Source organism: Thunnus thynnus, chromosome 11 (genome assembly GCF_963924715.1).
Source record: "Thunnus thynnus chromosome 11, fThuThy2.1, whole genome shotgun sequence".
Classification (NCBI taxonomy): Eukaryota; Metazoa; Chordata; class Actinopteri; order Scombriformes; family Scombridae; genus Thunnus; species Thunnus thynnus.
The window spans coordinates 7284780-7309713 of record NC_089527.1 but is presented as its reverse complement, the minus strand read 5'-3'; the positions used below and the strand labels follow the sequence as shown (position 1 = coordinate 7309713).

The 24934-nt window shown below is 41.3% G+C and overlaps 2 protein-coding genes across 5 annotated transcripts; one reads left to right on the top strand and one right to left on the bottom strand.

Moving 5' to 3' along the window:
• The first annotated feature begins 95 nt into the window (after positions 1-95).
• Positions 96-9421, top strand: znf142 (zinc finger protein 142). The gene is made up of 8 exons (XM_067602999.1): positions 96-383; positions 1330-1821; positions 2296-2493; positions 2894-3709; positions 3807-3984; positions 5175-8040; positions 8279-8384; positions 8727-9421. Exons 2-8 carry the CDS (start codon positions 1335-1337, stop codon positions 9251-9253), a joined length of 5178 nt encoding a protein of 1725 aa, XP_067459100.1. The 5' UTR covers positions 96-383; positions 1330-1334; the 3' UTR covers positions 9254-9421.
• Positions 9422-9666: 245 nt separating this feature from the next.
• Positions 9667-24460, bottom strand: plcd4b (phospholipase C, delta 4b). Of its 4 annotated transcripts, none has more exons than XM_067602991.1 (16): positions 24124-24460; positions 21466-21519; positions 21095-21253; positions 19344-19572; positions 18758-18887; positions 18203-18434; positions 16769-16970; positions 16130-16274; positions 15213-15365; positions 13398-13568; positions 12549-12705; positions 12238-12354; positions 11317-11495; positions 11040-11172; positions 10720-10869; positions 9667-10635 (listed from the first exon to the last, which is right to left on the bottom strand). In XM_067602991.1, exons 2-16 carry the CDS (start codon positions 21482-21484, stop codon positions 10544-10546), a joined length of 2268 nt encoding a protein of 755 aa, XP_067459092.1. In that variant the 5' UTR covers positions 21485-21519; positions 24124-24460; the 3' UTR covers positions 9667-10543. The 4 variants fall into 4 exon arrangements, with proteins under 4 accessions (XP_067459092.1, XP_067459093.1, XP_067459094.1 ...); XM_067602992.1 differs by having other exon boundaries at positions 21466-21516; XM_067602993.1 differs by having other exon boundaries at positions 24143-24460.
• Between the last annotated feature and the right edge of the window lie 474 nt (positions 24461-24934).

Sequence of the window (24934 nt, the reverse complement as noted above, 5' to 3'; positions counted from 1 at the left end):
CGAGATAAATATGTTTGTGGAAAATATAATTAATGCATTTTGTTGTAGACTGTACAGGGTGCTTCGGCGAAATTCACTGCCAGCAGGAACGACAAGTTTTTGGCGAGTACAATCACAAGAAGCTAACGTTAGCTCAGCTAGCGTTAGTCAATGGCGACGTTGTTAGCGAACTAACTGATGCCAGTTTATATTATAATAAAAAATTAAGAGAAATTTCGGCTTCTGCCAGCTCATATCAATGAAGAAACGCTGGCAAATAATAAGGAGTAAAGAAGATGGATGTTAAGAGCTAGCTAAGACAAACTGACTGGTTTTGATGTTCCGTTTTTCAGATAGAGAGGACTGCTGAAACCCGGGCAGTAGGTCGAAATTCAGTTTGTATGGTAAGTAACGTTAATGTTTTTATTCTGTGGCTACAACATGTAACTCACTTCGTGTGAAGGAGTGTGCATGTGTTATGTGTGTATATGTGTTTAATTACTAGTAATACTATATAGTTATAAACCTCACACCAGTGATGGAAAGTAACTACTACTTAAATACAATTTTGAGGTACTTTTACTTTACTTGAGTATTTCCATTTACTTTATACTTGCATTCCACTACATTCCAGAGGTAAATATTGTACTTTCTACTCGATGACGATTTGACACAATGGATAATATAACAAGCTTTTAAAATAACACACAACACAATAACACATTGGTAAAGATGAAACCAGCGGTTTCCAACCTTTTTGGCTTTTGACGTCTTATAAAAAGCAGTGTGTAGTCGGGGTCACATTTCACATGTCTATGAGTTGTTAACAGCTCCACCAAATAGTGATTTTTCCCTCTAAACTTCTCACATGGTTTCATTTCACTTTCCTTGCACCTTCAAGATTAGAGAAAAAGTCAAAAAACTGAAAACATTTGTGTATCAGAACTTTGTTTTTTCTTCTTTCCTCTCCCATTAATCATCTCACGACCTATTAAATTTATCTGGTGACCCTTTGAATGGGCCCGACCCCTAGGTTGGGAACCATTAGACTAAACTAGCTAACTGTATATAAAGTAGTTGAAACTAGCTCCACCTCCAGCAGCTACAACAGTAACATGCTGCTCTAACACTGATGCTTCACTATTAATAATCTAATGATGTCATATATAATAATATATCAGTCAGAGAGAACAAACCACTACTTTTACTTTAAGTACATTTTGCTGCTAATACTTATGTACTTTTATTTAAGTAGGATTTGTTATGTTCCTGTGTGCACTGGTTACAAAAAAACATGAGCATAATAAATGTTTGTCATGTCCTTATAAAATCTCTTCTCTATTTTTTCAGACACAATGGAGACAATGAAACCTAACAGTTGTGAAAAATGTGGACAGAGTTTTTCAGACAGTGGCTTGTTTGCTTCTCACGTGTGTTCAAAGAGACAGAGAGCTCCATCCAGTAAAGGACATCTGGAGAGCTACAAATGCTCTCAGTGCAGCGAGATCTTCTCCAAAACAGCTGCTCTGAAACACCACTTCAAAATCCTCCATGGCGGACGTGACCCTGAAGGCCCATTCCACTGCTCTGAGCAAGGCTGCCAGTTCAGCAACACAGATCATCAGGAATATCAAGTCCACTTGACGTCCATGCACGGCCTCACTCTTATTCCTTGCACCTTCCGGTCCTGCAAAGTGTCGTTCCTCACACGGGGTGAGATGGAGAACCACTGGAAAGGCCACATGCCTTTTGGCTGCTTTCATTGCCAGTTTATCACCCAAAATGCAAAAGAACTGAGTGACCACCTCTCAGAGCACAACCATCTGCCAACTTACACTCAAGGTAAACTGACCTACCTCTGCAAGTAGAACGTGCTCTGTACCACAAAAACCATAAACCTGCAGAAGTATGAAGTTAGATGGAGTTCAGTCTTACAGGAGCAGTAACAGATGGGAATTCAGGGACCAGGCCTGTTGTTTTATGTACACATTCAGGGCTGCAGCTGATGATTATTATCATTATCAATTCATTTCTAAATAAATGGTTTGGTCTATAAAATGTTACAAATAGTGAAAAAAATACATTTACAAGCATGGCAGAATCTACAATCTGCTTGTTTTGTCTGTCTAACAGTTCAAAACCTAAATATATTCAAATCACTGTCATATTGATATAAGAGGCTCGAACCAGAAAATGTTTATTATTAAAATGAATGTGTGAGCAAACAGTATTTTGATACAAAAAATAGTTGCCAATTAATTTTTTCTGTCTGACAAAGTAGTTTTATGTCAACAATTTTGGCTCATCTGTTCATAGGGAACAAGACTTCGCCCACGACTGTATGTACTGAGGAAATCCACCAGCCTCAAGTCTCCAGTAGGCCGAAAAGAAAACAGAAAACCAACCCAGGTTATTTGTCGTCATCAGTTGAAGATGAGAACAAGGAAGAACATGAGAGGCAAGGACATAACGTGAAAAGAGCAAGAAAAGCAGCTGTGCCACTGCCATCCAAAGGTATGTACACCAAGTTTATATATATATAAAATGATATCAAGTTATATCAAAACATACAACTGGTTTATAAGAACATTTTAATCAGAAGAATCAGTGCAAGAAACAAAAAATAATCAAGGCAACAGTAAACATCCTCCATAAATGATTTAAGGGACAATAAGATCTTGAATTAGTTACCATAAAATAAAGTAAAAATGTCACAGCCCGGCTCAAATGTAAAGCAAAGAGGAAGAAACAACACACACTTTTAACTAAAGATTCATGAATCATTGATAAAAGATGTGAAATATGTTAATAAGTAACATTACAGTGCAACACAGACAAAATATGTTTTATTCTTGTTATGGAAGGAATACTTAAACTAACCACAAGCTTTGTTTCATATATTCTTGTCTGTTAGAGTACCTTGCAGAGGGTGCAGAGCACATCTATCGTACCAACACCTGTCCCAAGTGTCGGCGCTGCTTCAAGATGCGCTCCCACCTGCAGGAGCACCTCCATTTACATTTCCCTGATCCCAGTCTCCAGTGTCCCACCTGTAAGCGTTACTTCACCAGTAAGAGTAAGCTACGCATACACAGACTCCGTGAGGCGGGTGAAAAGGTTCATCGCTGCCACTTGTGTGAATATTCTGCCGTGGAGCGGAACGCAATCCGCCGCCACCTTGTCACCGTGCACGCCGATGAGGCAGAAGATGACATCAACTATCCTTGCCCCACCTGTGGTGAAAGCTTTCGTCAGAGCAGGTTGCTTAAAGCTCACATGAAGACGCACAACATTGCGCCAGATAGCGAGCCGGTGGCCTGCTTCCACGAGGGTTGTTCTTTCCAGAGTTCTTTGCGCAAGGAGCTTCTTAGACACGCCGCCGAAGCGCACGGGGTCAAGGCCGTAGAATGCAGACATCACGCCTGCGGTGCCGTCTTTCCAAACGAGAAGGACATGGAGGCTCATTATCGGACGCACCTCGCCTACCACTGCTCGCTGTGTGATTTCTCTTGCTCCAATAAGACCGTCTTCCTCCAGCACCAGCGGCACGGCCACCCAGGAAATGAGAAGCTCTCCTGCGACTTTTGTGCTTTTGTTACATTTAACCCCGTGGAGTTCGAACAGCACATCGGACACTTACACGCCAACGAGAAGATCCATCGCTGTTCTCAGTGCAGCTATGTGACCTCACATAAACGTGGCTTGAAGAGACACATGCTGATGCACAGCGGTGAGGATGAAATAGTATTTTTAAAATGTTCTAATTGTTTTCCAGCATCTTCAATCTTTATGTTTGTTGTTTGGGTCATTTTTTTTTTTTTTTAAAGGTGAGAAGCCCCACAAGTGCAGCATCTGTGACTTCAGGTGCCGAGATGAGTCCTACCTCTCTAAACATATGCTCACTCACTCTGATGACAAGAACTTCATGTGTGCTGAATGTGGATACGTCACTAAATGGAAACACTATCTCAACGTCCATATGAGGAAACATGCTGGAGACCTCAGGTAGAGTCGTAGATTCACGGTATTGTTGGGGCACCACTGGGTACAAACAGAGCTATAAAAAAAATAATGATGTTTTTTCTGCGATGTACTGCATGCTGTAATCTAGTAGAATTTGACCTAAAGCCCACCTTCACCCTTGGTTCACCCATAGAGGTTATTTCACTTATTTAGCCTGATTACAGTTCTCCTTGACTCCCCTGTTACTTTTGTTCTACCTGAGAAGTCTCTAACATGTTTGTTTGTAATCATGCATTTGCACGTGCATGACTGCTACCCTTTGTAGTGTTAGTTGTCCACACTATGCTAACACTATGCTATCTTGGTTAAGGGCAGTTTATCACAATGTTAAGTAATGCCAACAGCAGACCCTGAACAAAAGACAGTAACAATTACAGAGTTTTTTTGAAAGGAAACAAATCTACTATGGAGCTGCTGTCACTTTTACTGCCATAATCTTAACGTATGATTGCTTACTGGAGTGTCACCATGTTCCCAGTTCCCAAGTAAGATATTCCAGTGTCTGCCAGGGGTGATTCCGTCCTGGTCTGCCGTCAAATGCCTGTAATTAATCCTCAAGTATTTAAACGATGCTGCTTGTTTACGCATAAACATTGGTAAAATGCAAGTATAGAAGGGGTGCAGTTATATGCACATGACATAGGTGCAGGGCTATTAAAAGACAGCGTCAATTAAAAAAGAGCACACTTACTCCAACAATTTTATTTTTTGTTCAAATGGACAACGTTTTGATCCAAGTCGGATAATCGTCAGGTTAAAAACTCAAGTATATCAGGAGCCTTAGTGACATCATGTAATGCATATCTCCACCCAACCTCAATGTGAACAGAGGCCTGTCAGCCGGAACCATTGAAAACACCTGTGGACGTGAGCGGGATTTTAAGTGGTGTTTTTGTATACAAATGAGAGGTGGCTACAGATAAATATAGCCAGATTTGAATTCCTTTTTGCTAGATGCTAAGTGAATTTAGCGGTTTTAGCATCTGCCAGAGTGGGTTCATCTACTTTTTAGTTTCAAGTTACAGTATGTCCCTTGTTGCTGGAAATAGCATGTGATAATCACTTAGAATGAAAGATCTGAAGTAAATCTTCTGTTTTAACTTAGAGATGGTGATCCAGTATCCTATATACACTAATGTTCTTATGACTAAACTTCCTGTCTCCTGTCCTAGGTACCAGTGTGATCAGTGCCCGTATCGCTGTCACCGCATGGACCAGCTCAACAGCCACAAACTACGACATCAGGCTAAATCACTCATGTGTGAGATCTGTGCTTATGCCTGCAAGCGCAAATATGAGCTTCGCAATCACATGTTGTCCAAACACTCCGGAGAAGGGAAACAGCCGTCTGTGTATAAGTGCAAATACTGTACGTACACTACCTGCTACCGACAAGCCCTTCAAAACCATGAGAACTGCAAACATACCAAGCTGAAAGAGTTTCGTTGTGCACTTTGCTTCTATTCCTCATTCAGTAGCATCAGCCTCTTCCTGCACAAGAGGAAAGCTCATGGGTACGTACCTGGGGACAAAGCGTGGCTAGAGAACTACGCTGCAAAAGAGAAGGAGAGGAACTCCACTGAGTTCTTGCAGGGTTTCTACAATAAGTCCTCGATAGGTAATGAGCCGTCTGAACAACTTACCGAAGGACCTCCACCATCTCAATGTGATCTCCCTGGCTCAGCAGATCACAGTGGCAGCAAGGAAACCGTAACTGGCTCACAAGCTGTTGATTCAGTGAATGTTTTTGATGTTGTGTGTCAAGAGGTTGGTAATGAAGGTATTTCAGACAGTCCACCTGGGAGCAGTCCCGAGGAGTACTGCACTCTTGTTTTAACTGCACTATCAACCACTGACTATGAAACCCCATCTTTTCAAAACGAGGAGGAAAATTCTCCGAGTGCATCCACTTTAAATTGCAATGAGTCTGATACGCCACAAGAAAAGGCAGACTTCTCTATATCTACAAGGTCATCAGAGGAAGACAATGTAGCCATAGCCGACGAAGAGAGTGAACAAAGTGACTTGGATGACAACTACGAGTCTCTAAATAATACAAGCCAACCAACCGAGCCTGAGAAGAGTCAGACTGAGACACCAGAGGTGGAGAATGATTGTGGAACAGTCATTTCAACTTTCCCACCTGAGCAAAATCAGCCGTTAGAATCCGAAGTCCATCTGAAAGCTATGAAGAAGCACGACAAGGACCAAGCCGAAGCCATGGTTTTGGAGGGACGGGTGCAGATGCTCGTGGTGCCAACTAAAGACGTTTACCGCTGTGACAAGTGCTCTTATGTAACCAAAAAGGAAACGGCTTTGAAGTACCACTGCCGGTCTTTGTGCCACGGTAGAATACAGGGACACAAGTGCCAGGCCTGTGGTGCACAGTTCAAACAGAGGCGAGGCCTTGATAGCCACCTTGCAAAAAAGTGCCCAGCACTTCCACGAAAAACAAGGACTTTTGTCGGTCTTTCAGCTACACGTCTGGCTACAGATGAAAACTCTACTGTGGGTCAAGAAGCTTCCAAACAACTGGACGAGGGAATTAATTCAGATCAGACAAAACATCTCTCTCCTCAAAATAGGATTTCCACAGATTCAAATGATCAGGATTTTCATCAGCTTGTTAATAGTGCCTCTACATCTAGTGAATCAGGACATCAGCAATGCAACATTCAGACAAAAAAGCTTTCCGATAACGAACAAACAGATGTTCCACTACTGAAAAACTCCTTTTACACTAAAGAAGATGGGAAATTTAAATGCAAGCTCTGCAATTTTTCATCAGTTAAGCTCACAACAGTTGATCGACACACTTCGACCTGCCGGAAAAAAAATCTAATCCTTTCAGAAGTGGATGACGAGTGTGGTGATGAGTCAGTCAAAGAAAAAGAAGATGTGGTGGAGGAGCCTGAGAAAGTTTCTAAGAAATGTCAGATTTTCTCTTGTCCAAGCTGTGCATTTAAGTGCAATCAGAGAAGAGCATTAGACCGCCATGAAAAGAGAGGCTGCTTGAAACCAGATGAGGTCCAATGCACCATGTGTTCATTTGTTGCCAAATCTAAAACGTCTTTGTCACGTCACGTTCTGTATGTCCATGACAAAAAAAAGTTTGGCGTCGCTAAAGCTAAGCGTTTAAATTGCCAGCAATGCACTTTCACCTGTAAGCAAGAACGATGCATGACGCAACATGTCGCGCTCAAACACAAAGGTGCGAGGCCTCACCGTTGCCGTTACTGTCCTTTCAGCACCACCAGGCGCTATCGCTTGGAGGAGCACGAGTCTCTTCACACAGGAGTCGGTCGTCACAGCTGCAATATGTGCAACAAGACGTTTGGGGCTGTGACCAAACTGCGTCAACACAAGACGCGCATCCACGACAAACAGCCTACTCACCTCTGCTCGCTCTGCGACTTCAGCGGCTACACGCTTGACGACATAAGACGACACAATCTCAGATGCCACACCGGAGAGCTGCATCACGCCTGCACTCATTGCGAGGCTCGCTTTAGTTCAGAAGTTGCTCTAAGAAACCACTGCAAACGTGTGCACCAGCTGCAGGTCTGTTTCTCATGCAAGCAGTGTGACTATACGTGCAGCAGCGAGGCCACACTGAAGACCCACCAACAGACTAAGCACCCACAAGTAAAGTGTACCACCTGCCAGGAGTCTTTTGAGACAGTGGAAAACCTTGAGATTCACCAGAGAATCCACCTGGCACATCAGTGTCAGCTGTGCCCGTTTGCTACCAAAACAAGGCAGCTATTAGCGCAACACCTTCTGAATGAACATGAGGAAGGATCTCCACAGGACAAGCCTCTCAAGTGCAGCAGCTGCCAGTTTTCTTGTCAGCATCAGCTGGTGTTGGAGCAGCACCTCCGTTCACATGGAGGCAAACGTCTGTACAAATGCACAGACTGCAAATATTCAACCCGGAACAAGCAGAAGATCACATGGCACATCCGAATACACACCGGGGAGAAGCCGTACAGCTGTGAGCAGTGTAGTTACACCTGCACTGATCCCTCTAGGTTGAAGGTAAGCTCAAAGTTTATAGGACAAGTTTAATATTTGTTAGAAAAAACCTCAATCAAGCTTTTTTTTAAAAGTGCTGTTTTAGATGAAAAACCTGTAAAACTTACATTTTGTTCAAACACAATCCAAGAATCATCTTAATTTAGTGTTTTATCCCTGTAACAACTGCTTGAGGTGAAGAGGAACATCAAGCCTCAGACTCATGGACTTACTCTGTGTTCTATTATCATTTCTATCACAGCTTCATATGAGGGTTCACCAAGAAGAGAAGAAGTACCTTTGTCCGGAGTGCGGCTACAAATGCAAGTGGGCGACTCAGCTGAAGTATCACATGACCAAGCACACAGGTATCAACAGGATATAAAAGTTCATGATTATACTTGTGTACTTTTTAAGATTAGGAACAACCTGATAAATTATTTTTTGGGTTTGAATACCTGGATCTGCCTCGCTCAGTGACATTTTTCTGTAGAAACTGCTGTCATGGTGTTAATGTGAGGCAGGGTATCTCTGTACTTGATTTAAATGCATAGCTAAACCTTCCTAGATAAGTAACATCATTTATTTTTATGGCATATTTTACAATTTTTTGAAGCAATTATCTGATTTTGGTTTTGTAAGTATAGTTTACAGATTGGATGTTAAGAAATGTACACTGCTGAAGATTAAAGATGTATTTGCCGTCACAGGGGAGAAGCCATACGCCTGTGAAGAGTGTGACTACCGCACCAACAGAGCAGATGCCCTCCGTGCCCACCGGGACACACAGCACTGCGACATGCGCCCTTACATCTGTGAGAAATGCGGCAAAGCCTTCAAGACTAGTTTTATACTGAAAACCCACCAGCGGCAACACAGCGACGATCGGCCGTACACGTGCGGCTTGTGTCACAAGGCCTTCCGGTGGCCGGCGGGCCTCAGACATCACTATCTCTCTCACACTAAGCAGCAGCCTTTCTGCTGTCGTCACTGCTCCTACAGAGCCAAACAGAAGTTCCAGGTGGTCAAGCATTTGCAGAGGCACCACCCGGAGATGTCGGTAGAGCAGGGGGTAGTGAGGGACTCTGAAGCTGTCAGCCTGACCCTGAAGGAGGCCTTGCAGGGAACGCTGGATGAGAGAGCAGCTGAGGTGGAGGAGGAGGAGGAGGAGGAAGGAACAGCTGAAGAGGCACAGAAAGTAGGTCAAGAGGTTGCACAAAGAGGAGAAGATGGTTAGATAAAACAGTGAAGAGTAAGCACAATAGAAATGCAGTGATTTTGAAGCCTGTCAACGTTTATATTTCTCCCACTTGATATTATAATATTGAAAAGTTTTGGATTCATTTTCCTCGAAACAGGTCCGAGAAGGTATTAAAAAGTCTTAATTACTGCAGGAAAGTTAAAATATTTTTGCAAAAACTGAAATGAATGAATCATTTCTCATTGGTTAATCCATCCGTCCATTTTCTGCAGCTTGTCAGGGTCCAGGTCACTTTAATTTAATTAATTATATCACTGAGAGTTATTGTTATACACTGCTGGGAAGTGTGATGTAATGTGTTGTTCTAGGCCTTATCGCCTGGTTTTCTGTCATATTTTAATTTCATACATAAATGAATACATAAATGAACAATGAATAAGTGAGAAATATATGTGAATTCTTTTTATTCAATGGCGTTCAACCATTTAGAAAAAAGTATTGCATGTATTTACAAGCTCATATACACATACTGTACATTGTACACACATACTTTGTGGCATTTGTCCGTTAGTAAATAGAAATAACTCTTTCAAGCAGGCACTTCTCAGCTTTAATTGTGGATTAAACCGACATGATGCAAAGCTTTGAGTATTTCAATGGTTTATAATAGAGATGTTTGGCTTTTTTTTCACGTTCCATCGTGACCATACACTTTCAATACTGTTACTTACCATTTACAGTACATTTGAAGGCAAACTGGGGTATATTTAGACATTCTAGACATGCAGCATTAAATTCCTTCATTTCAAGCCAAAGAAAGTTGCAAAGCTTTCAGGATTTTTTTAATCCATAAAAGGTTGAGTTGTAGTATTGCACATATTAAACATAATAATACTGATAAATGTGAGCAGGCATCATACCGAGCTTGAATTTTTCATAGTACTGCATGCGCTCTTGTCTCTAGTTCTTTGTTAAATTAATAGATTTGGTCATAAAAGAGATGCATCAAACCTAATCTATCACTGAGTTGTAAGTTTTCAGCTCCCCTGGAAAAAAAAAATCAGACACAGAGTCCTCTTTGTTAGGGTGAAAACTGCTGGAAATCAAATGACTGAGTGTCTTTCTGACATTTTTCCTGCCCATTGCTATTAGACCAACGTAAGAAAGGAGGGAAAATATTAAATATGACACCATAACTTGGCCTGGCACTTGCTGAATATTAGATAAAAGTACTGGAACATGCTGTTCTCGTCTCTCAGGTTTCGGGTTTATGGAAACGTTGGACCGACGACAACCTCCGGCTTCATATACTCAGATTTAACTTCTTCATGTGAGCTCTGAGATGGTGATATTGATGAAGAGTGAAGAGGGAGGGATAGCTGTTCCATCTTTAGAAAGCAGATGTATGTGACGGTATCCTGGAAAGAAGAAGATTTGGATTAAAAAAAACATTCATACTAAGTGGTTAAGTGATTTACTGGCTGTATGTAGACTTTCCTCACCTGTTTGGATGCATGTAAACGGGAGAGTGAACTGTCCAATGAAGTCATTTCTGGACGCCTTGTCGTAGTCCTCCACCACAAAGCGAACCAGGGCCAGCTCAGGCGTGTGGATGACGAAATTGAGAATTTCATTCCACTCTGGGTTAAAACCTGCAGGTAGAGGGCAGCAGAGGAGTGATTATGGCCGACTGGGATGTGATTTTATTCATTTCTTTTTAAATACTTTACACAGTTATTGTTTTCTGGCTCTAATATCAAAACCATATATGTGCAAATGAACTAAACTTATCTTCAAATAACAGAGCTAAACCATCTCTCACCATTGTTGTTAATGTGACTGGTCTCTTCTTTGGCCTGGTCCTGTGGAGCTCCATAGATCTCCACTCTGACCAGCGGGTCTACAATAGAGCCCTCTTTCTGATTTACCTTCGGTAGCTGCTGCCCACTTATCACCTGATAAACACACATACAATATACGGATATTAGATACTCAAACCAGATGGCTTAACTTGCCTATATTGTACGTATTTATTCTGTGTTTTAAACATTAACATTAGTAAACCACAGTCAATTTAGACTTTTAATTTAGTTTTAAACCTTTATGGATAAGCGGAGTGGTTTGTAGTCTTGGCGTTCCTCAGGTTTCTCCGGACTGAACTGTGTGTTGCCGTCTCTCATGAAGTCAGGTTTGAGGACGTAGCCGCAGCAGCCGTTCTGCTTGAAGAGCCCATCGTTCAGATCCATTTCCAGACCAGCTGTCTGGAAGTTCAGAGCCACTTCGGGGAAAGAGTTAGAGGAGAAATAATGCAATTAACTTTTTTTATATCTTATTTTGGCTGTATCACGTGATCTTGCCAGACACTAAGACATCTATTTAGCTTTCTAGGATCATGTGAGAAGACTGTCTTTAATCCAAAACAGACAGCACCACTTTGTGCTCTTGTGACAGGAAGCATCTGTCCTGTCAAACTCAAAATCCAGCTTCAGGAGGAATGTTCTGTTGCAGACCCTGACCTCTGACCTCCCTGTAAGAGGAGGTTGTGGTGGCAGTGAGAGCATCTAGTATAGTGTCACAAATTAGCTGTTAGCATGTGAGAACCTAATTTGTGTTATTTTGATGTTTAAACCGCGTTTGCAGGATTATGTGCTTCTCTATGGGTTGAGAAATTCCACAGCCAGCTGGGCTTATGAAACCTTCTCAAAACCCTTTAGCCAATTTAAAAATTGCAGCGCGACATATGCTCGGAGTTTGTTTGCGGTAGCGGCAACAGCACTGTTTTATGTTTTAGTTATTTGTAACAGTCGCTACTCATATTTAAACTGTGCCAATTGACTGAACTGACAGTCCGTTATCATGCTCAGATTTCTTAGGATCGAGTCGCTTGGCTTCATCATCATGTATTATCATCAGCAGCAGCAGCATTAATAAAGAATCTGATCTTGATAACACTAAGTTTGAAGGTTGGAGTGACAGTGGAGATATGTTGTTTGACCAGCAGAGGGCGGTCATCTCCTCACCTATCTGGCAGCCGACGTTCCACATGTCCTGGGGGTTATAGTTCGAGGAGTCGGTCCTCAGGCCACCGGGGTAAATCCTGCTCAGCTGCTTTGTGTTGTACTGCACAAAGTCTGTCCCTGAAGAAGAGCAGAGAAATCTACCGGTTCCTCTATAGATAATACTGACACGGCTGCTTCACGGTTTAAACATAAAACAAGTAAATTATTTTACCTAAGGAATATGACATCCGTGGATGAGAACTAGTGAGCGTGAGAGAATATTGGACAAAAGTATATCTGCGTATAAAGATCAAAGTAAGTATTCATGATACCTGTTTCCTTGACAAGCCTCTTGGCCTTGGACTCAGAGAATGAAGACATTTCATAGCACTTGGCGTGCGAGCGAGCATGCTCAAAGCCATGGAAATGTACGCTCTTGCAGTAAACCACTAAGTCTGATAGCTCCCTGGAGAGTTTGGACTTGGATTTCTGAAGAATGAGAGAATTAAATGCCAACTGAAAATGCACACAATGAGGAAAAAGTCGGTCAAAGAACAAACCACGGCCCTGTCACTAGAGGCCTTGTGGTAAGAAAAAACATCCGTGTGAAATGATAAGAAATCCCTCTCTCTGCCTCATCAACACTAAGTAAAACACTAAAGCCACATATGCTTTAGATAATCTGTCCACTGTCCAGCAGGGAAATGCTGTGTTTGTGCTGCATTAGGCAGGTCATTTATTAATTTAAGAACTTGATACTTTTATTGTGAATAAAACACTGCAACCAGTTAAATAAGGAACATAGAATCAGATCGAGAAACAAACCTGTTCCCACAGCTAAGAAGAAGCACATTGGCTGCTATTTTCTCTCTCACCTCACTATCTCCTTTGTCCCATATCTGTCTTCTTTTAAATATCCTTGTTTCCTGTTTGTTTGTATTATCTCCTTTCTTTTTCTTTTGTCTCGCCTCGCTGTCTCTCATGTCCCAACCCAGTTTCCTGTCTCTCTTTTTTTTATCAGTCTCCATTCAGTCCTGTCTCGCTTCATTTCCCGACACTGTCTTCTGTCTTTCTTCACTTCCACTACGAAGTCAAATGACGCTAAAAGGAATAAAATCTCAGGAGACAGCAAGTGATCTTAGATGTTATAGACGGATCACTAGTAATCAGGTACTTTCTACCTTCTCATTTTGGTTTAAACATTCAGCAGGTAGGTCTTCTGCAGACGGGCTTTCAGCGTCACCGTTGGCCATCTCGTCCTCATCGCTGACGTCATCTGTCAGGGTTTCGTCGAGACAGTCCTCTAGACCGCCAATCTTCTTGGCTTTAAGCAAAATTTTTCCCTTCAGTTCCTGTAAATAAGGAAGTCCAAATGATAGCATTGAAATTTAAGTTACATAACAAAATCCATGTTGATCCAAATGTCAGAAGAGAAATTCAGACTACTCATGAAGATAGTTCATCTTCCTGCACTTTGCTGTCTCTTAACTAAATGCAACAATACACTGCTATTTAATTGGCAGAATCCCCAGTGGAATACCACATAGCATTTATCTGCCTTTAATTGAAGTTAGCATTGATTGTTTCTTGTGCTCTAATGGAAAAGAGTTTTAAAGTTGTTGCTGTTGCTTTTAGGATCAGTGAAAGATGGATGAAGAGGCACAGACAGACCATTAATCCTTAAAAATGCCTTTGAATTGTTAATGATACCCAAGTTTCCATAAAAGAAGGATATTCAGCAGTCAGAAAATGTTCAATAGACTGAATGTGTACAGAAGCTTCATATTAGATTTTATTATTAGTCAACCCAGGTCCTGATAATAATACATGTACAAAGTCCAGCTGAGATTTTAATTTATTTTTTTAATAAGTTTTGCAGGTATTATTGAACAAACTGAAATACTGATCAGATGATGGCGCTGGAAGGAACATTAAAGGATCACCAAAGTTATTACATTTCATCCTCTGGGAGCCATGAATGTCTGTACCAGATTTCATGACAATCCATTCAATGGCGCTCAAGATAATTCCAGACACAAATATGAGCCTCATGGTGGCACTAAATGAGAGATCAGAGAATCACCAAAGTAAGTAGAGATCATTCTCTCAGGACCATGAGTACATTTCATGTCAATCCATCCAATAAGAGATACTTCAGTCTGGACCAAATTGGTGGACCAACCAACCAACAGACTGACACTGAGCCGTCTATAAAGCCATGCTGCTAGCATGGTAGAAAAAAAAATGACTGGATGAGGTTTTAACTACTGTATAGCCATCAAATGTAACATTATGCTTTCTTACACAAATGGCAAATAATGCGCTGAGGTCCGATAATTCACTTAGGCCTTTTGATGTCCATTGTTAATCCTTTTTTGGCCATGCTAGCTGTGCAGCTCTAGGGATGACAATGCTGGTTGGTCTGTCAGTCAGTCTACCATTTTGGTTCAGAGTAAAGTATATCAACAACTACAGGACCGCCATGAAAGATTGTCCAGACATTCATGGTCCCGAGAGGATTAATCCTAATGACTTTGACGATCCTCTGACTTTTCATCTATTGCCACCAGCAGGTCGATATTTGTGGTTCAGAGTGACAGTCACACCAACCGGATGCAATTTGGTGCAGACATTCATGGTCTTTGAAACTTTTGATCTGGCGTCATCATCAGGTCAAAACTGCAATTTGTCCAATATTTTGGTTTATCTATATAACAATTTGGTTTTATTTGCAATGAGCATTACAGCCTCATAGATTAGTTAAGAGTGACTGTAGACTCTTAGTTCTGTTTTCTGACAAAACACTGGAAATTACAAATAACTCGATTTCAAGGCCCATTTTAAAGAAAAAATGTCAAATATATAACAAATTATCGAATGTGATTCCACTAAAGGTTACTGAATTTGAAGCATTTGTGCTGCTTTGTAAGAATCTCATAATAGGATAGAATGAAAACAATAAAACAAAACCAAAAGTAACTAAGTCGGGGTCTAACCTCTGGAGAGGGGAGCTGTTGAGGGACCTGCCCATCCAGCAGGGTGGTTAATAACGTGTCACCAAGGATTTGGCTAAGGTGCTGAGCCATTATAGTCTGCTGCTCCATGCCACAGTGATTCTCGAGAGACAGGATGACTGGGAAGTCAGAAGCCTATCAAACAGGAAGGAAAAACACAATACTCTTAAAAAGAACAAGTGGATATTAAAGCTTATCTGACTGACCTGATTTATATTGAAATCCTGTCATCAGCCCTAGCAAACACAGTAGCCAACGTCATTACAAATGTTGTAAGTTTGGCATGAGCACGAGTTTCCACAGTCCTCAAGTTCCTCCATCATATCTTCCGAAAATTGAGTAGGAAAGTTTGAGCAGGATAGCACAGAGAACTGGAGACACATAAGAAGTTCCTGGTGGTTTTCCATGTAGGTCAGTCAGCAGGGGTACATTTGATTCCAGGGGCAGGGCAGGTTACCAACTGCTCCATCTGGGCTTTACACTTTTCTAAGCACACACATGCAAAGACAGTCAGCCTCGTGCAAGTGATTCATAGCAGAGTTTGGGGGCTTGATGTTCAAAGGCTTTGTTCACTGAATACCCAAAACACATTGTCTCAATCAGCTCTGGTCTAACTAGCCATGCAGATAGGTTTGGCTTTCATTTGTGGTGCTCACAGCATTTCAGAGTGTCGACAGCAACATCTATTTTCAGTAACTGTGTCCCTGTTATCCTGGATCAACCACAGAGCACGCTGTCAACAGTTTTTATAAGTATTATTTCTTCTGTTCCACTGTAAAACGTTCACAGTGGGGTTTGAAGATTATCCAGAGTATTCTTGAAAGACACGTTGTAATTCAAGAGTATACTTTGTGTTATTTGGGCAAATTGACCCTTTAAAGAGCAGTTTGAAGTCCCACCTTGAAGGCATATTCTTTGACTGTTGAAATGACATCTTTGAAGAGGATCTTTGAGGTCCAAGTGTGACCGTGATACACAACAGGTTCCCCATCGCTGCCGTCCCAGCAGTCCACCTCTACACAACGGCAACCTCTCTTCAGAGCCCTATACACACACACACACACACACACACACACATACGCAACATGAACAAATGTCAGTTTACCTAAACCTAAATATTATATGAATTAAAATTGCTTTATTGAACGTATTATATATGTCATGTTTTATTATTTTTTGTTGTTGTTGTTTTTTATTGTGTAGTTTTCTTTACAGCTATGACATAATGGACATTTTTCATTTTTATACACTGGAAAAATTGCACAGCCCGCCAACACATCAAGCCTATATACACTTTAACCTTATGTGTAATTATAATTTAACATATTTAATATATTATAATATACTGATTGTACTATTATGTTTATATATTTTATTTATTTTTTATCTGTTTTGAAGTCTTTCCCAGATTTTTTCAGCTTAAACTCAGCTCACATTTTATTGCCCTATATATAAAAATCATTTTTTGTATTCCAGGCATATAAAAACACTGACTACGAATAAATCATCTTGTGTGTAGTGTGTCCAGCAGCTCTCACTTGATGTATGCCTCCAGGCTGCTCTGCCCTCGGAGCTGGTCCTCCATGAGGTAGGTGTTGTGCGAGGAGGAGATGAAGTAGTGGCTGAGCGGCTGGCTCATGTCCTGGTGAAGATGCACATGCTCGGGTTTAAATATGGAGCCCTCCTGGGAGCACAGGTACATCTGGAAGCCATCTAGAGACATGGCGCCTTGTGTCTTGGCTGCACAGAGGGGATGATACAGATAAAGTTGGCACAGGAGCACAATCCAGCTTTATTTAGTCGTAAAAAAGTTTGAAAGTCATTCAAATAATAAATTTGCAAAAACTCTGGATAAAACTCTATTTTACGTCAGCATTTGCGGATCAACAGGGAGTATAGCTCACATGGAATAAGTCTTCGCAGAGGTGTCTACACACTCAAATTATGTGCCTCTGGGGATGGTGAGGTCCGTCTGTCTGTTGGTCCACCACTTTGGTCTAAATATAGACTAAATATAATAACTCAACAACTATTGGATTTTTTACTATTTAATTTTGGACATTCATGGACCCCAAAGGATGAATCTTAATGACTTTGGTGATCCCCTGACTTTCTCCCCGACGGCGCCGCAGGGAGGCTTTGAATGAAATATTTCGACAACTATTGGGTGGATTGCTATGCAATTTGCTGCAGTTATTCAAGATCCTGAGAGGATAAATTCTAATAATGTTGTTGATCATTTGAATTTTCATTTTTTCATCAACTTCAACTGTACTTTGTGTTGAAATGTTAGCATGTTAATATGCTAAACTAAGATATGAACCTGGTAAATATCTCCTGCTAAACATCAGCATTGTCACTGTTAGCATGTTAGCACACTTGCACGCTTAAGTGCAGCCTCATAGAGCAGCTAGTGTGGCTGTAGATTCTTATTCTTGTTTGTCTGAAAGTACGAAGAAACAAACATCAGCACACAAGTCTTTTTCTTGTCACTATATGCACTGATATCCTATGATAATTTTTAATTTAGAATCAAATGCTCTGTTAATCGAAAGTCCTCAAAATTGTAAAAATGCACACCTGATTTTGCAACAGGTGCATCGAAGGAAAGTGAGAAAAGCTCACGTGCACTGCTGCAGATATTTGTGCTGGAATATTTAGTTCAGTTAGATGCAAAAGATATCAGACATGAGATAGAAGGTCGACCTACACACCCTCAGTCATTCAGTGCAAAGCTTTTTCAAGCAAATACTTCTGATCTAGTTTGAAGGTTCATCTTTGACCTTGGAAATAGCAATTTTCACAATAAAAATTATCACAAGGTCCGTTTACTTGGTTTTATTTACTTAACTAATGAAGGCCATGAGATATGGCTAAAATAAAAACCAGGTATGTGGACCATGTGATGGTTTTTTTGTCAAACTTTCTTATCTAAATGTAAATGTACTTACATCGGTCACAGAAGTCTTTACCTGTTTCAGATGGTTCATAGCGGTCGATCAGCTCCTGGGCATGCTCTGCGCTGCTCTCTTCCTCGTGTTGCTCTATCTTCAGGAAGTTCTCCAGCTCCTCCAACATTAACTTCTCTCCATCTCCAGAGTAATCCTGGAACACCTTCCACACTTCATCCCTCTGAGTCAGCATCTTATAGAAGTGGACAAACTCCTCGATTTCCAGAGAGTCACTCTCTGACTTGTCAGCCATCTGCGGACAAAAAGGAAGAGTTTTGTATTTGTTGCATTGTTTTAAAAAGAAATATGTCAGTGTTTTACATATGTTTGGTCTTATACACATTGTCTGAGAAACGTACAAAATTAAGCTAAACCTTCCTCTGTCCAACAACCTAACCAGCCAAAGAAAACTCCAGTAAGGACAGTAGGAGGTCTAATGGTCAGTGAGACTGTGCCATGAGCATACAGTCACAGGTTCAGTCCCTGCAGCAGCTAAAACTCAATGAAAGCTCATTCACATGATGAAAATGTGCAAAATTGACACTCCAATTGCCACCTGTTGTAGCAAAATCTTACCGTGAAGAGATGCAGAGCGTGTTCCTCATTCATCTCTACGTTCATCATCTTCAACAGTTTCCGCGCTTCCTTGAAATTCATCTTCCCATCTTTGTTTTTGTCGGCCTTCTGAAACCAGTCACAGACCCACCTGATAGGATGCTGAGGGAAACTCCAGCTCAGATTTCAAGATTGTATTTTTTTGTTTGTTTGTTTTTTGTCCTTTACCTAGCTTCCTCACCATACTAATCTATTGACACCATACTTAAATACAATAGTTAGTCTGACTGTTCTGACTGTCTTTTATAAATAGAAAGAGGTAGTCATTTGTATTTATGTTCCATAATCTCCATATTGTTTCATTTGTGGATTATGCATCTTAATCTTGAATTTGAACTCAGTCAATTAGTTTAATTCCGCCAATAAAACAATTCTGCTCTTGAAATACTATGTTTGCAACCTCTAATCCTTTAAGGACAGAATTGTTTATACTTGTAACCAGACTATTTGGAGTTTAGTTCATAAAAGACAAGGGATGAGCCAGTATTTGATATCAGCCAACATAAAATACCGGGCTTAACGATGATCTACAACAGTAAAAAGATACTGGTCCAGCCTCTCTTTCTCATCCATCGTTTGAGCCTTGTGAATCAGCTTGCGCACTCCCTGGATCCAGGCCTGCGCCTCCTCCGGGGACTCGGCAACGAGGTCCAAGTTGCCTTGGCGACCGTGAAACACCAAAGTGAAGCAGAGGTCGGCGGGGAACTCCTCAGCAATGCTCAGCAGGACCTCCGACTGGTGGCCTTCACGCACCGCCTCCACCTCAGTCACTGAGACTGGGACGTGATCAGAGTGTGGTTAGAGAAACAGTTCAGTGTTTGGAGAATTAAACTACTAATGCATTTCATATGCTTCTAGCTCAACTCATGAGTGTTTTTATTACTTTGTACTTGTTTGTCTGGTGATCATTTGTTAAACAGTTACTCTCACAAGTACATGTCAGTTTGTAACAAATCTTGATTTAGACTTAATTATTATTGGATTGTAGTCCCATTTTTGTATTTTGTATTTCTACTAACCATTTTTTATTTCTAGGAACTATTACTGCTGTGATGAATGATTTGTGGCTACACCATGGCTGGATCAAACCACTACGGGGGCCTGGGGCACAAATATGTTGGGCCCTGTTGACCCCCACTGTACATAGCAGCATCATTATTTTCCAAGACTCCTATGCTGGACTAATTCTACCTGCCCCGGGTTTTCTATGTTGCAAGTATTTTGAAGAAATTTTATAAAATTGCCTCAAAGATCAAACACTTTGATAAAACACAACTTTATTAAGGAATATGCACCATGTGAGCACAATATAGACTACAATAATTAAGGTCCTGAGACTAGCAGGATTTCCTCTACGTAACAAAAGCCACAAGAAAAACACATTTTTAATTGATCAAGTATAACCAGTTGATATCAGGTGAACCTTGGGCTTTTGGGGCCTTTGGGTGCCTGGGGCCCCGGGGCAGTTGTCAGCTTTTCCTGTTTGGTAGTCTTGTGCTAAGGTGAGCTTCCTAAGAGGGTAACTTGACTCTTTGGTTTAAGTTATTTGCTTTCTTCCTAAAAGTCAGATGAGAAGATTAATACTACTCTCATGTCTATATGGTAGTCAGCGCCAGCAGCCTGTTAGCTTAGCTAAACATAAAAACTGGAAACAGCTAGCATGGCTCAGTCCAAAGGTAACAAGATCTGCTTGGCCAAGGCACGTTTATTTATGTAGTATAATTCATACAGTTAGGGCAGTTTCAAAGTGCATTACAAGTATTTTAAAGAAAAAAAACTTTAAAAGAGAGAGAAGCCACTACACTTCACACTTCAGTTTTTATACAGATTAAAGAAACAAGATATAAGGTACTAGTAAGTAGATTTTGTTTCCTTTGGACAGAACCATGCTGGCTGTTTCCTCTGTTTGCAGACTTTATGCTAAGCTAAGCTAACTGAGCCGCTGGCGCTAGCTTCATATTTACTGCACAGAATAGACAGCGGTATCAATCTCCTCATCTAACTCTCTGCAAGAAAGTGAATAAACATATTTCCTAAAATGTCAAGTTATTCCTTTAAAGAGTACTTTACATTAATTAACTGATTATGTTTAGTTTTAGGTTAGATATGGTTAAAGTTGGGGCCCAATCCTAGTAATGAAAACAGAGTTCGTATGCAGCCTCAGAGGAAATACTACACATTTTAACTTCTGACTTGACGCCACAGTTTCAAGGAAGGTCATTTAAGTACAACAACAGTTAATGTGTCACTACAGTCGTGTGCGTGCGGAGACATATGCACACACACATCTGTACTTACAAGTGGAGTGGCTTCTCCCCGCCCATCTGGACTTGTGCCGGATAGTCAGGCCATCCTCCAGAAGTCGGAAATTCCGTTGCTTCTTCCACGAACGTGACCTGACCTTCCTCAGAGTCGACCCCGCCAACATCACCTTGACATCTGGGTCGTCTTGAATGCCTGCGCAGAGTCACATAAAAAAAAATCAAAGGTTATAATCAAGATTAGATTAGATACTAAACCATCAGAACTGGCACGCCTGGGAAAGGACTCTACACCTATGGATTCAAACATAATCAGATCAACTTCTATTAGACCATAAATCTTAAAACAAACTTACAAATGCATTAAGATTTCTCTATCTTAAGTCAGAGTGAATAACATTTACTCACGTGAACCTTCAGAATCCATTTCTATCCTTGAATCATGCCAATGGAAATTTGCTGCTGAAAAGAAGCAGATGTTAGTGGACTGACCCAGATGCTTCTTTCTCTGTTATCCAAACAAAACACATTTTTGCAAAAGCTTTAAGTTCATTTGTATTCAGGTAGTTTATGAACACTCGTAAACTACCTGAATACAGATTATCACAAGATAGTACTAATCTACACTTATCCACAGAAGGTTTGCTAAGGACACTGGATCAGATTCCTCGAATCACACACGATCTACACTGAAATATTTCAGTGACAGGAATCTTGATCGTAGCTGTTGAGAAGGAGGAAGAGATATGACTGCACTTTGCCCAAACAGGATTTCCCAGCTGCTCCTGGGATATGAAATATGTCCTTTCATCACCTTGAATAAGAGGCCATTATAGCTGCAGTTTACAGAACTGACTCGAGCAGTAAGACGGTGTAGGGAGTCATAACTGTTATGTTTTAGTGGAAGAACTGTGTGGGGAAGTCTCTGCTCAGCGAGTGTCCCTTTCAGCTCCAAGGGTACTTAGTCTGTTATTGAACCTGACGTCTGTGAAGTGAAACCAGAGCAAACAAAGATCAATGAGGTGAAAAACGAGGAGTATACTGACAAAATCTGCAGGGGTGTAGTAGATCGCGGACTGTCTGCAATCTGCCCGAGGTGTTCTCGAAACGAGTCAGCGTTTAAATCTCGATCCAGTCACACCATCACTCTCATACTCTTTCATTAGCTGCAAGGACACTGAGAGTCAAGTGTCTGGCAACTACTGCAGTCTGTGTACTGACTAATAAAAATCACACACACTCAGCAGTCTGTGCTGCAGTCACTCAAGGAGATTAGAATTTCCAGACTCCTGATGTTATTTATGAAAACTCTACTAAAACATGCTCTTAAGAAAATGGAGCTTACATATGCACAACTTAACAACATATATTTTTATTCACTATGCTGACAGCGTGCCTCTATGGATGCTAACGTCAGTCTATCAGTCTACTGCTTTGGCCCAATTCAATTCGAAACACTTTATTTGTCCCTGAGGGGCCGGTTTCCAGAAGCGCCAATAGTAGCACAGTCAACAAGCTACACAATACAGGAGAATTTAAAAATACGTAAGAGCAAAAATAAGCTGCACACGTTAAGATAATGATGATAAAGACTGAAATATCTCAACAACTATAGGATGGATTGCCATTAAATGTTTGTACAGACACCAGAGGATGACTCCTGCTGACTCTGGTAGCGCCACCATGAAGTTAACATGTTTGGTTTTTGGTGACACGTCTCAACAAGTATCGGATTTATTGCCATGAAGTTTTGTACAGAGGCTAGTTTGTGATTTGTGATGTTTGGCTGTACAAATAAAACTTGTCTTGACCTGACTGGACTTGATTACGGCTTGTTAACATCTGAATCAACCCTAAAACCTTATACAGGACAGCTTTAGGAAACATCACATATTGGTCTCAGAGTGTTTTACAATCACTACAACACACACCTCATAAAGTGTCTCGTTAAAAGCAGATAAACTGACGCAGAAGAAGACGAATGCAACGCAGACTTGCTGCCTATCAGTGAAAGCTAATAAATTCCAGTTATCTCTGTTGTTCGCTGATAAATGTGGCTCAAACGTTTCCGGAAAAGGAGGGTTTTCTACAGTTTTTATCACAGTTTTCCCATCTGACATCTATCCTTTCCTTTCATTGTGTCCTGAAACAACATGATCTTATCTGGGGTCCTCTATGTTTCAGCCAGCCTCCCCCCCCTCACCCCCCCCCCCTCCTCTGGCAAACAATTAGACAGTTCTCACCACAGTATGACTCACGTGATGCATCCACAATTGCTTCACAATTTATTATCACATTCCTACTGAGAAGTCAGACTGACCATGAAAGCGGGTCTTATTTTCCACAACTATTTGCTCCATAAACTCATGAGCACTTTTATGTTCTGTCCTTCCACTGCAGAGCCACGTCAAAGACATTTTTTATTTTCCACACACGTTTTTTTTTTTTTCCAGATTCTACGGTTCAAAGTTTAACACACCCTCCTTCATATTTCAGGGCCAGACATTCAAGCTACAATTAGGTCACATTATGTTAAGTTATGTGTTATTTTTAGGCTAAGTGTTCTGGATCAGCACACACACAATGCAACTGCTTCAGGGAGTTCACTGACCATACACACACATAAACACACAAAGACATGACTCATGGGGATATCTGACAGGATGGAAATTAGGAATAAACAACTCAGTCATGAGCAGTTGTCTATGTTGTGTTCTTCTATAAGTTTTAGATTCAATCCATTTAATCATAGGAATCTTTCTTTCCTTTTCCTCCCTTTCCTCAGTGCAGTCCCAACATCTAACCATGACAGCTTTCATCCCGCACGCAATTATGTGAAGAATTCTACAAACTATTGCCTGCCCGATAAAATCCATATATAACTCCAAACGACGGAGGGGGGGAGGGAGGTTTTTGCACAGTAAATTAGAACCAGAAGCAGAAATACGAGACGTAAAAGCATCACCTCAGCAAAGCCTGTATGCAGCTGCAGCTAAAAGAGAGAAAAGAATGACTCCAACGAACTGCAATTTGTCTTAGATAGGAAGAATAAAAAGTTATATTTACCCAAAAGTGCAGATCTCACCAGGGATATTATGAGTCAGGTGGGTACACTTTAAGAAACAGCTCTCCCTTTGAGGGCCTCAGGTACTGAGGGGTAGGACCCCGGATGGCTGGCTGGCTGCAGAGAAAGTCCAAGGAGGTGTGTGTATGTCAACGCCAACCCTATATGCTGAGATCCAGACTCAGGGAGCGTCCAGGGACTGTTTGCTGAGCATTGGGCCTTAAAAGCCTGGGAGTGTCCGGAGGGAAATCTGGCTCAGCCTCCACTCTCCACTCTTCTCAGAAACCTGATTCCCTATGCTGCTGCATGCTTGCACGCTCCGCTCCCATCCCTCCTCCTTCTCCTCCTCATCCTCTTCCCCTCCCCACCAGCCTTCCTTCCTTTCCTGCCACTCCCTCACTCCGCTATCCGCACACAACAGCCTGCCTCGCCTCATTCCCTCTGTCTCCTAAACGTGATCGGGGATGCTCCGCAGAAGTCAAAGTGACTCTCTATCTGCTCTGATAACGTTTATCACAACTGTGGGAAAAAAAAGTCTGTTGTGTTGGGGAACGAAGCCAAATCATAAAGCAATGAGAAATACATATTGTGTCAAAAGAGTGCCCCTACTGCTCCCCTCTGGCTAAATCTAATATGTGATGATTGCAATCGACTGAGTAAAGAATGAGACAGGACTGTACTCTACTGTAGAACTTGCAGTATGTCACATATTGCAGAGCAGAGCCTTGATTGGTAGACAGGAATGTTTTTATTGCACTCACTACTCTAATTTCACTCAGAAAGAAGTGATTACAGTTTGGCTTGAACCTCTTT